Source organism: Cetorhinus maximus, chromosome 3 (genome assembly GCF_964194155.1).
Source record: "Cetorhinus maximus chromosome 3, sCetMax3.hap1.1, whole genome shotgun sequence".
Classification (NCBI taxonomy): Eukaryota; Metazoa; Chordata; class Chondrichthyes; order Lamniformes; family Cetorhinidae; genus Cetorhinus; species Cetorhinus maximus.
The window spans coordinates 18706477-18719898 of NC_135881.1; the positions used below are offsets into that span (position 1 = coordinate 18706477).

General features: G+C 44.4%; 1 protein-coding gene across 1 annotated transcript in view; it reads right to left on the bottom strand.

The window, feature by feature from the left end:
• Positions 1–13188, bottom strand: part of obscnb (obscurin, cytoskeletal calmodulin and titin-interacting RhoGEF b) — a 691209-nt gene extending 678021 nt beyond the window's left edge. The window contains exon 1 of the mRNA XM_078536828.1: positions 10762–13188. Coding sequence (XP_078392954.1) covers positions 10762–11890 — 1129 coding nt within the window. The 5' untranslated portion in view covers positions 11891–13188. The remainder of the gene's footprint in view (positions 1–10761) is intronic.
• Between the last annotated feature and the right edge of the window lie 234 nt (positions 13189–13422).

The following is a 13422-nucleotide window of genomic DNA, read 5'->3' on the forward strand; positions in this document are numbered from 1 at the left end:
CTGCTATATTCATGTCTTTTCCTTCAAGGAAACATGACTACTGTATCTGAAGTCAGCCACAATTCCCAGCTTCAAGATACTGGAACGACCATAACAGCATATCATTCATTCAGGAAGTCCATAAAGGGGGAAAAGGTACATTATAACACACATATCTTGAATTCTTATGCAACAGCTGGTTGAAATCCAATTAAATATTGCATCACTGCTTTAAATATCTCCAAATGCTACATTCCCTGCATATCTGCTTCCAAGATACCTTCATGTACCATAACCTAAATACCACCCCATGCATGCTGGAATTTTTTTCTACTCGTTCATGGGATGTGGGCATTGCTGTCTAGGCCAGCATTTATTGCCTATACCTAACTGCCCTCGAGAAAGTGGCGGTCAGCTGTCTTCTTCAACCGCTGCAGTCCATGTGGTGTAGTTACACCCACAGTGCTGTTAGGGAGGGAGTTCCAGGATTATGACCCAGCGACATGAGGGATGCACGAGGATAGAAAGTTGTTTTGGCCCATCTTCTGTGCTCAATGTGCATGAGAAATCAAAGGCCCAAGACTCATCCATAATTGGAGTTTGGGAGTCATCAGCATGTTTGTGGTGAGCTGTTGATGATAATTGGGCAGCTTGCAGGTTTGAGGTGATCAATTTGGGTTAGTTGAGTTTAGCAATAATGAAAGGGCTGGTAACCTGAATAAGGAAAGATTTCATTTGGAATCACCAAGAATAATCCTTTCGTAAATTAAATCTGTACTTTTTTATAGAATTGATTTCCCATGTAGTGTAAAGTCGGCAAGCAATGGGTTGCGTGTCCAAAGCAGTTAAAGGAAGCTATTTTCTTGACCAGATCGAACTTAAAGGCAACTGGCGATCTGCCAGCACTATTCACCTTCCCTATAGCTGGCTCACCAATTGTGAGGGTGCAAAATCCAGTGTAATTGCCACTACTTAAGAACAGTCTATAGCCCTTTCAAGAGAAGGTGTACTTTTCCATGGCTGAGAATGAACACCAATATTCTAGAACAGCATGCAACATGGGCAGCGGAAGCAGTGTCTTTGAATATTTTTAAGGGAGAGGTAGATATATTCTTGGTAAGCAAGGGAGTGATAGGTTATAGGGGGTAGGTGGGATGCAGATTTGAGGTTACTATCAGATCAGCCATGAACTTATTAAATGGCGGAGCAGGCTCGAGGGGCCAAATAGTCTATTCCTGCTCCTTGTTCACATGTTTGAATGTAAATGTCAAGGGAAATCGCTCCCATCTCACCTCTGGGGTTCTGCTCTTTTGTCTATGTTTAAACCTAGGCAGGAATGAGATCAGGAGCTGATTGGACCTGGCAGAATCCAAACTGAGTGACCCCTTCCATCACTTTACTGCTTACCAAGAGTAGACTGATGGGATGGTAATTGGCCGGGCTGGATTTATCCTGCTTTTTGTGTACAGGGCATACTTGGGCAATTTTCCACATTGCCGGGTAGATGCCAGTGTTGTATCTGGACTGGAACAGCTTGGCTGGGGACGCGGCAATGTTCTGGAGCACAAGTCTTCAGTCCTATTGCCGGAATATTGTCAGGGCCCGTTGCCTTGGCAGTATCAAGTGCCTTCAGCCATTTCTTGATATCACGTGGAGTGAATTGAATTGGCTGAAGATTGGCATCAGTGATGCTGGGGACCTCCAGAGGAGGCCGGGATGGATCATCCACTCAGCACTTCTGGTTGAAGATTGTTGCAAACACTTCAGCCTTTTCTTTTGCAATGATGTTCTGGGCTCCCTCATCATTGAGGATATTTGTGGAGCTTCCTCCTCCAGTGAGTTGTTTAATTGTCCACCACCATTCATGACTGGATGTGGCAGGACTGTAGAGCTTGGATCTGATCCGTTGGTTGCAGAATTGCTTAGCTCTGTCTATCACTTGCTACTCATGCTGTTTGGCACACAAGTGGTCATGTGTTATAGCTTCACCAGGCTAGGCTGACACCTCAGTTTTAGGTATGCCTGGTGCTGCTCCTAGCATGCCCTCCTGCACTCTTCATTGCATCAGGGTTGATCCCCTGGCATGGTGGTAATGGTAGAGTGGGGGATATGCCGGACCATGAGGTTACAGATTGAGTTGAGTACAATTCTGCTGCTGATGGCCCACAGTGCCACATGGTTGCGCAGTGTTGAGTTGCTAGATCTGTTTGAGGTCTATCCCATTTAGCACAGTGGTAGTGCCACACAACTCGACGGAGGGTATCCTCAAAGTGAAGATGGGACTTCGTCTACACAACGCCTGTGCAGTAGTCACTCCTAACGATACTGTCATGGATAAATGCATCTGCAGCAGGGAAATTGGTGAGGATGAGGTCAAGTATGTTTTTCTCTCTTGTTAGTTCCTCACCACCTGCTGCAGACCTAATCTAGCAGCTATGTCTTTTAGGACTTGGTCAGCTAGTCTGTAGTGGTGCTACTGAGCCACTCTTATTGATGGACATTGAAGTTCCCCACCCAGAGTACATTCTGCGCTCTTGCTACCCTCAGTACTTCCTCCAAGCGGTTTCAACATGGTGGAATACTGATTCATCAGCAAAGGAGGGACTATATATGCTAATCAGCAGGAGGTTTCCTTGCCCTTGTGCCATGAGACTCCATGTGGCCTGGAGTCGATGCTGAGGACTCCCAGGGCAGCTCCCTCCCGACTGTATACCACTGTGCTGCCACCTCCCGACTGTATACCACTGGGTCTGTCCTACCAGTGGGACAGGACATACCCAGAAATGGTGATGGTGGTGTCTGCAACATTGCCTGTAAGGTATGATTCTGTGAGTATGACTATGTCAGACTGTTGCTTGATTAGTCTGCCGGACAGCACTCCCAATTGAGTATGACTATGTCAGGCTGTTGCTTGATTAGTATGCGGGACAGCGCTCCTAATTTTAGCACAAGCCCCCGGACATTAGTAAGGAGGGCTTTACAGGGTTGACAGGGCTGGGTTTGCTGTTGTCGTTTCCAGTGCCTAGGTCAATGCCAGGTGATTCATCCAGTTCCATTCCTTTTAGACAAAGATCTTGAAGATCTGAAGACTTACTGCTTTAAAGCAATTAGATGAATGAAGTTCCATCTGTGAGCTTCTGGCATACAGCTTTGCAGGCCAGGTGTGCATATCAGAATATTAGGCGAGCAGAATAGCACACCTATTACGTAAGTCACCCAATTTTCCATCCATTTAAATGAATGGATGAAAAATAGGGTAGGCCATGCAATGGATTCATTACTTTCTGTGCCTAATATTGCAGTATGTGGTTCTAGTGTGTATTACATCAGCAGTGTAAAAGCAGACAATTTACCATTATGCTTCCATGAGGGCTAACTAAAATTGAAATTTATTAAGCTCAAAATGTGACAGACAAATATTACTATAATTATTTTCAATTTAAGCACTAATTATATTCTTGTACTTATTCAATACTGGTGTTACAAATATGATTCTTCAGAGATTGTTTAGTGCATTAACATTTTAAAATAAACTCAGCTGTCTTAAAATAAAACAGGTAGCTTGTGGTCACAAAACATAATCATGCTTCATTTTTTGAATTTAGAACATCTGAACCTTTCCAGGTCAAAAGTGCATCTTTTTTAATATATTTCTCCTAAAACACTTTTCTCTCTCTATATATATATATTTTGGACTGGATAAGGGTAACATTTGGAGTACAGGGGTAAACACTGGAAATCTTCCTTTATGAGAGAACATTTCCTCCCACATATTAATCCCGGAGACAATTCTCATTTTTCATCACAGAATTAGGGAACCAAAGCACAGGATGTTTTATTTTAACTTTTCTTTCTTTCTCCGTTATTGTGTTACACTGAAAGAAAACACTGGGCTTTAGTTGGAATCGTATTGAAAATTCCATACCACCATTTTGTGATGGTAAAGTTATACATGTTACACATTTCACAAACATCTGGAAGTACTCTGATCAACTGTATTGGCTTCTGACTCTAATCATGGAGCAGTCAATTTCAGAAATTGTCCTGCAATATTAAGAGTTAGGAACCAAAAATGGGCAATAATTGTTGGCCTTGCCAGAGACAGAAAGAATAATAAAAAGTCATTGCAGCCCACAGTCTTTCTTGGATCAGCTTTTAAGATACAATGTTGATGTGGATATTAGGCTATAACAATATGGTTGAGGGGTTTGTAGTATTGCAGGAGGCTACAGAGATAGGGACAATTGAAACCATGAAGGAATATGAGGATGACAATTTTAAACTTGAGGCATTGGAGTACCGTGAGCCAATATTGATCAGTGAGGAGAGGGATGATGGGCAAGCAGAAATTGGAACCAAATAAGCTAGAAGCAGTAAAGCTTTAGGTGAGCTGAAGTTTACACAGGGTGAAGGATAACTAGCGAGGGAACATTAGAGTGGTCAAGTCTATTGATGATAAAGACATGGTTCAGGTTTCAGCTATAAATAATCTGCAGTTTGGGTATAGCCAATATGTAGAAACAGGTAGGTATTGTTTTTAATGGGAAATATATGGGGTTCAAACTCAGTTCAGGTCAAACAGGTAACTGAGGTTGCAAGCATTTCGGTTGAATCTTAGGCAGTGGTTAGACATGAGCAGCAGAATTTTACAGCCCCGTTGCAACTTCAGCAGGACTGGAAGTTCCTGCTGGTGGGAGGGGCTGTAAAATTCCACCCCACAATTGAATCAGTGTTAAAGATTTGTAGTTTGTGATATGGATCAAAGGCTCTGCTTTAGTCTTTATAACATTTAGTTGAATGAAACTGAAACTCATCAAAAGCTGGATGCCAGTCAAGAAGCAGGATTGCAGATGTGATAAGAGGTGGTAAAGAGGTACAGCTAGTGTCATCAGCACATGTGTCACCAAAATGCAGCATGCAGATAAGGTAGAAGAGGTCCCAGGAGGAATCACAGCTGAGGGGAAGGAAAGGCTCTTATTAGGACAGTGCAAAAGTGAGAAAACCAGTGCTAAAGGTGCTTTGGCTATAAATCAGTAAATAAAAGAAGAACCTAGTAAGAGGAGTCCTACTGGGCTGAACAATGGAGGAAAGGCATTGAAGGTGTGGTCAATCGTGTCAAAGTCTGCAGAGATTACTGTCACACTGAAGACTGTTCATGATGTGGAAGGAGAAGGAACCTGATTGAACAATTCAAAACAGAGATTCAACAGAGATGGACACGGATTTGAGAAGCAACAAATTCAAGGACTTTGAACAGACAGAGTGATTGGAGATGGGTTATTAGTTTCCAAAGACAGAGGGGTCAAGAGTTTTAAGAAATGAGGGTAATGACAAAAGTTTTGAAAGGGAAAGCAACAGTGCTTCACAAGAGTCACTTACAGGCAGACTGGGGGGAGGGGAGCAGGAAGAGAAACTAGGTGATACAGAGATTAGCAGGAATGGCGTTGAAGAGCAGGAGATAGATCTCAGAGATAAGGTGCCAGATTTGTATGAGATTGGCACAAATCCAATTGCAATGGACTGTCCAGGTTTTGAGCAGATTCTCTGAATTTACAAGATATTTGAAAATGTAAATGCTATTTTTCAACTTTGCTCTGTGTTTCATAGAGTGGCAGCAAACTTGCTGAGGTTATAAAATAACAGAAAGGTTACAGCACAAAAGAAGATCATTCTGCATGTCATGTACATGTCAGTTTTCTGCAAGGGTAACTCACCTAGTCCCACTCCCTACCTTCTTTCTGCAATTTTTTTTCTCTTCAGAATTATGAAGTTAATTTTTGAAGGCCAAGACTCAATCTGCCTCCACCAAACTCTCAGGCTGTGCATTCAAGATTCTAATCACTCACTGCACAAAAAGATTTTCCTCATGGCGCTGTTTCTTCTTTTGCCAGTCGCCTTGGTGCCCTCTGGTTCAACTCTTTCAGCAATGAGAGCAGTTTCTCTCTATCTACTCTGTCCAGACCCTGATTTTGAACACCTGTATCAATTCTCCTCTCAACTTTCTCTTCTCTAAAGAGAATAGTCCCAGCTTTGCCAATCTGTCTTCAAAATTGAAGTTTCTCATCAATCTTTTTTGCACTTTCTCCAATGTCTTCACATCCTTCCTAATGTGTGGTGCCCATAATTGGACACAATACTCCAGTTTTATAAAGGTTCACCATAACGTCCTTGCTTTTGTACTCTATGCCTTTATTTATAAAGCTGAGGATCCCATATGTCTTGTCTTATTAACCACTTTCCTGTCTGATCCTACCACCTTCAACAGTTTATGCACATATACCCAGCATGTCCCTCTGCTCCTACACCCTCCTTAGAATTGTGTCCTTTATTTTATATTGTGTATTGCTGAGACATGTCTAAGCTTTTCGTCTTGCACTCGTCAGGATATTCGCAAGATACCAATATAAAGGGAAAACATCAATTTATACTGTAAGAGAAGAGAGTGCTGATTGGTTGGCAAGTGGCATTGCCATGGAGAATGCACTGCTGATGGTGACTGACAGTTAACAGTCAAGCCCTGTCTGAAACTTAAAACAGGCAGCTTGACCCTGATTGGCCAAGGCATTGCCCTGAGAAATGAGTCAGCAAATGGCTGTCACTTATTTTGTTTAGCTGCAACAGGTGCAATGTATGTACATGTTCTTTCTGTCTGCAAAGAACAGGGTCCTGTGTATTAATATATGTAGAATCCAGTACACATAAATGCACCACATTGTGAGCCTGACTGATGATCTTAAATTGGTTGTCAGCGTAATTTTTAGCACATTGAGGATTATTTAGCAAATGTTATCCAATCATGGAATCACTTCTAATGTTGGATACTGTGTTTTGAGTTTTGCAAGCACAGGCTGGTTGGGCGTGGTCTGTACCATGCCCGCTGCGAACAGTGGTGGGGGGACATGCTGTTTGATACGATCCACCAGTCTTTGGGATGTACAGCCTACATACCTAGCATCACACTGGCACTGAAATTCATATACCACAATACTCATTTTTTGTGATAGGCAGAACATCTTTTTGGCTTTGACGGCAACAGCAACATAGTGGCGAATTCCACTCGTGTTGCTACTGCATAATAGCAGTGTGAAACAGCTAGCATCACCTGTTGCTCAAATCTTTGAGATACCTTGCCCTTCCTGGGTAATCTGAAGAATACTGGGCACTTTTCAGGGCCGAAAGTGACGGGCTTAGGCCGGAACATGACTTTGCATGATATACAGTGCAAAATGATCTGATCAGGGTAGCCATTATCCTGCAGGATGCCTTTGATGTGCCCTATTTCAACTATAAGAATCCCAACGCATATATTGACCAGTGAAGGTAGGCTTGCGATAGACCATGGTAGAGAACCTCCGGCAGATTTCTCACCAAGTATGTCAAGGATGGGGAATTAATTTGACTGCTCCATGTCATAGATGAATTTGATCGCAGGATGGAGCCCATTAAGACATGTAAGGAAATTGTTACATGCAGCTGTGAATTTAAATCTAGCAAACATTGGGATTCTTACAGTTTCACATGCTATAAGATTTGTTTTATCGGCAGCCTTGTAAATAGGGCCCAAGCCGTTTGCCCACCATGCAAGCTTGATGCTGAAGTAGGGCACATAAAGCCATCCTGTAAGATAATGGCTACCCTGATCAGATCATTTCGTGCTGTATATCATGCAAACTCATGAACGGGTCTAAAGCCATCACTTTCGGCCCTGAAAAGTATTCAGTCTACCTCGCAGTACCCTGGAAGGGCAAGGTATCTCAAAAATTTGAGCAACAGGTGAAGTTAGCTGTTTCATGCTGCTACTATGCAGTAGCAACACGAGTGGCATTCGCCACTAATAGGATGCTGCCGTCAAGCCATAAGGATATTCTGCCTATCACACAAATGAGTAATGTGGTATAGGAATTTCAGTGCCAGTGTGATGCTAGGTATGTAGGCCGTACATCCCAAAGACTGGTGAATCATATCAAACAGCCGCTGTTCACAACGGGCAGGGTACAGATCATACCCAACCAGCCTGTGCTTGCAAAACTCAAAACACAGTGCCCAAGATTAGAAGTGATTGCATGATTGGACAACATTTGCTAAATAATCCTCAATGTGCTAAGAATTACGCTGACAACCAATTTAAGATTGCCAGTCGGACTCGCAATCTGGCACATTTGCGTGTACTGAAAGCTACATATATTAATATACAGGGTCCTGTTGTTTGCAGACAGAAAGAACATGTACATACATTGCACCTGTTTCAGCTAAACAAAATAAGTGATAGCCATTCACTGACTTATTCCTCAGGCAATGCCTTGACCAATCAGGGTCGAGCCTGGTTTAAATTTCAAACAATGCTTGACAGTTAACTGTCAGTCACCATTACAGGTGCTTATTCATGGCAACACCACTTGCCAACCAATCAGCACTCTCTTCACATACAGCATAAATTGTTGCTTTCCCCTTATATTACTACTCTCGCGAGTGTCTTGATGTGTGCAAGACGAAAAGCTTAAAAGGCTTTCGACAAAGTCCCACATAAGAGATTGGCGTGTAAAATTAAAGCGCATGGGATTGGGATGGATAGAAAAGTGGTTGGCAGGCAGGAAACAAAGAGTAGGAAATAAACAGGTCTTTTTCCAAATGGCAGGCAGTGACTAGTGGGATACCGCAGGGATCGGTGCTGGGACCCCAGCTATTCACAATATATATTAATGATTTAGATGAGGGAATTGAATGTAATATCTCCAAATTTGCAGATGACACAAAGCTGGGTGGGAAGGTGAGCTGTGAGGAGGATGCAGAGATGCTTCAGTGTGATTTGGACAAGCTGAGTGAACGGGCAAATGCATGGCAGATGCAGTATAATGTGGATAAGTGTGAGGTTATCCATTTTGGTAGCAAAAACAGGAAGGCAGATTATTATCTGAATGGCTATAAATTGAGGGAGGGGAATTGCAACGAGACCTGGGTGTCCTTGTACACCGGTCGTGGAAGGTAAGCATGCAGGTGCAGCAGGCGGCAAAGAAGGCAAATGGTATGTTGGCCTTCATAGCCAGAGGATTCGAGTACAGGAACAGGGATGTCTTGCTGCCATTGTACAGGGCCTTGGTGAGACCACACCTGGAATATTGTGTGCAGTTTTGGTCTCCTTATCTGAGGAAGGATATACTTGCTATAGTGGGAGTGCAGCGAAGGTTTACCCGACTGATTCCTGGGATGGCAGAACTGACATATGAGGAGAGATTGAGTCGATCAGGATTATATTCGCTGGAGTTCAGAAGAATGAAGGGGGATCTCATAGAAACCTATAAAATTCTAACAGGATTAGACAAGGTCAATGCAGGAAGGATGTTCCCGTTGGTAGGGGAGTCCAGAACCAGGGGTCACAGTCTAAGGATATGGGGTAGACCATTTAGGACTGAGATGAGGAGAAATTTCTTCACCCAGAGAATGGTGAGCCTGTGGAATTCGTTACCACAGAAACTAGTTGAGACCAAAACATTGTATATTTTCAAGAAGGAGTTAGATATAGCTATTGGGGTGAAAGGGATCAAAAGATATGGGGAAAAAGCGGGAGCTGGCTATTGAGTTGGATGACCAGCCATGATCATAATAAATGGCGGAGCAGGCTCGAAGCGCCGAATGGCCGACTCCTGCTGCTTGTTTCTATGTTGCTATGTCTCTTTTTTCAGCAATACTCAAATTCTGTCCTACCAAATTACTATTTTATATTATCTTTCCTTGTTCTTCTTTTCTTCTCTGCATTCAATTTCATCTGCCACGTTATTCTGGTTATCAATCAATTTCAATTCATGAATTGCTGAAATTTCCTGCGAAATTTCCATGATTCCTTTAAAGGATTGTGGATGGAGTGGAATTTTCCAGAGCTTCTCCCCTAAATTGGCCACAATTTTCCTGTTTTGTCTCTACCAGAAGATAGTGAGTTAGAGGCATTGATATCACATGAGGCTGTATCATGTCTGGATGGAGTGGGTTTGATGGCCAAATGATCCTTTCTCATCCTGTTTTTGATATTATCCATATGTTGAAGTTATGTAGCCCTAGAATTCATTGGAACCCTACCGTTGACTATAGTTCCAGTTATAGTTTGCAGTTCACCCAGAATCAAATTCATAATTAAGGTTGTGAGCCACATCTCAATGGGTAGCACTCTCGCCTCTAAGTCAGAAGACAGTGGGTTCAAGTCCCCACTCCAGAAACTTGAGCACAAAATCTTGGCTGACATTCCCAGTTTAATCAGAGGAAGTGCTGCACTGTTGGGGGTGCTAGATTTCTGCTAAGGTGTTAAACCAAGGCACCCGTGGGCATAAGATAACCTGTGGCACTATTTCAAAGAAGAACAGGAGTTATCCCCAGTGTCCTGGCCAATATTTATCACTCAACCAACAACATTAAAACAAGACTATCTGGCTGTGATCACACTGCTTTATTTTTAAATTTGTTCATGGGATATGCGTGTCGCTGGCTAGTCCAGCATTTATTGCCCTAATTGCCCTTGAGGAGGTGGTGGTGAGCAGACTTCCTGAACCGCTGCAGTCCACCTGTTCTGGGAACACCCACAGTGCTAAGAGGGAGGGAGACTGCTGTTTGTGGGAGCTTGCTGTGCATAAATTGATTGCCACATTTCCTACACAAGTGGCTACACTTTAGAAGTACTTCATTGGCTGTAAATTGCTTTGAGCCATCCTGAGATCTTGAATGGTACTGCATAAATGCAATTTGTTTCTTCTTTTGATTCTTATTAACAGAATTTATAATGAAATGTTTATTTACCTTTGACGATGACCAGCACCGAGCTGTAAGTCTGTCCGGCCAAATTGGAAGCCGTACACGTGTAGCGCCCATTGTCGCTCTGCTTGCAGTAGAGGATCCTCAGCACGAAGTTGTCCTCGTCGTCGTCGAAAAGGACATGTCGGCGGCCCGAGCAGATGACCTCGCCGTCCTTTTTCCACAGGATCTCGGGTTTGGGTTTGCCTGTCACTTGGCAGCTCAGCTTAGCGTGTTTGCCCTCGGTCACAGTGCACGTGCGGGCCCAGCCAACCGCCGCGCTCGCGCCTGTGCCCGAGAGCGGCGCGTAGGGCGAGCGGTAGCTTCCCGCCTTCTCATAATCTCGCGAGGGGTGACGGCCGGCCGAGGGAGGCGGGAAGGAGGTGTCCGAGGACGCCGCTGAGGTGGGAATCTCCGAGCGGCGGATCTGCTCTCGCCTTTGCTGCAGTTGGGACAGCAGGGAGGTCTTGGCGTAGCCGGACTCGGACGTTGCCGAGTGGAGAGGAGCGGCGTCATCCGGGGAGAGGACGACCAGGGCGGCGACAGCCTGGCTTTCGCCCAGCGGGTTGAGGGCCCTGCACAGCAAGGCGCCGCCGTCGGTAAACCTGACGCAGTAGATTTTGAGGGTGCTGCTGTCGTCGGCCGTCTCCACCGAGTAGCGGTTGTTGCCGCCGCCGCCTCCCACCACCACCTCGCCGTCTTTCTGCCAGTGGACGGACGGCGTCGGGTTTCCCTCCACCTTGCAGGAGAAGCTGGCGTCGTCGCCCAGGCACACCCTGAGGGAGCAGGGCTTGAGCAGGAAGAACGGGGCACACTGGACTCCCAGCCCCCCTTCCTGCTCGACGCCGACCCGCAGAGTGACCGCCGCGTACGCCTCCCCCACCGTGTTCCTCGCCCTGCAGATGTACTGGCCGCTGTCACCCGTGGACAGGTCGTAAATGGTCAGCTTGTACAGGTCGCCGTCCTCCACCGTTCTGAAGCGGCCTCCCGATTTCACGGGCGCTTTATCCTTTTCCCACACCACCAGCGGCACCGGGTTGCCGATAATCTGACAGGCGAGGGTCGCATCCTTGCAGGCGGAGACGGCGAACGCCTTAGGTCGGGTTAAAAACCTGGGGGCTCCGCCGAAATCCATCCTCGATCTAGAATGGGGAGGGGAAAAAAAAGAAACGAAGACGAGTTATACTTTGAAGGTCATGCGAACCGTGCTTTCTGATATATTTCACAGCGCTCTTTCACTCTGAGGTCACACAAAAGTCGTCAGTCATCACCCCTTCCCCTCCCTGAGTTGCAGCAATGTTTTAAAAATAGAATCAGCTGTCTCCGCTTATCACTCGTACATGTCCATTTGTCGAACCACTCCTTGACAGCACGTACATAAAAGTTGTTAACTAATACTATCTGTCGATTAAAAAGTGTAGCTGGCAAGTTTAGAAGTTTTCGTAACCTCCACTTTCAGTAAAATCTGGAAATTCATTCCGTCCCAATTTGAATCTTTCTTTAAAATTAGCTTACATGCACGTATTTCTGTTCCGATGCGGCACTCATCTTTTAACAATTTTCAGTAATAAAATGTGTAAAAGAAAACTTACCTGTTTTCAAACCTGTAGAAATCGGGAAGAACGTAAAGCGGTTTCAAGTCTAAACGCGCGACGCATCGAAGTGTGTAAAGTGTGGGGATTCCAAGGAGATCCAAATCATGAATCCATGATTGTCCAAAAAACGAATTTCGGAAGATCGGGATGAAAGTTTGTGAAAGTCAATGGCTGGGGATGTATCCCCCAGTCCCCTGCAGTGGTTTTCGATTTTGCCTTGTACCCTGGTCTGTCCCGAATGCTAGATCGTTGACGTACTTTGCTTTACTCAGCCGAAAATCTAAAATAGATTGATGACATTTACGCAAGTGATAGCGTTACAGACCGATGAAAGCGACAGCATCTCCAAAGCACCCCGTCGAAAGTACCATTTCAGTTTCGGGAGACATTTCGGGCATCGTTTACATTACTTCTGTGGGCAGTACCCGAGATAATACTATGTGCCTTGGATAAGGTTTTGTTAGCTTTTCTGGAATCTGCTAATTTACGAGGAAACTCCAATCCTTTTGAGACTTCTGAGTATCGTGCTTATCGTCCCCTGGATTCGAGATGGTTTGCTCTACAGGGTAATCTCATGGGGGCACATAGTGAGATTGACAACAGCAAACGTTTGCAGCTTTACAATGAAACCGCCTCGAAGTTTGGCTTTCTCCAGAATCCGTCTTTAATGTTCTATTTTGATATAAGGTTATTATCATATTCCATGATCTAATGAATTTTCAATAAACATTTGCAGCCTATTAGCAAAATTGCAAGGAGTTGATTTTGTTTCATATTGTTGGAAGTAATTCCATGCCAAACCGTTGAAGTTACAAAAGATGAATAAAATTATTTATAAACCGTTATATATGTAGCACTGTATATCTATCATGCTATCGTGCTTTGAAAGCAGCTTCAACAAGGCAGAAGTCAGGGATGTAATGGAATAAGCCCCACTTGCCTGGATGAGTGCAGCTCCAAAAACACTCAAGAAGCTTCACACCATCTAGGACAAAACAGCCTGCTTGATTGGCACCCCTTGCATTCTCTCCGTCCACCACCGACGAACAGTGGTAGCAGTGTGTGCCATCTA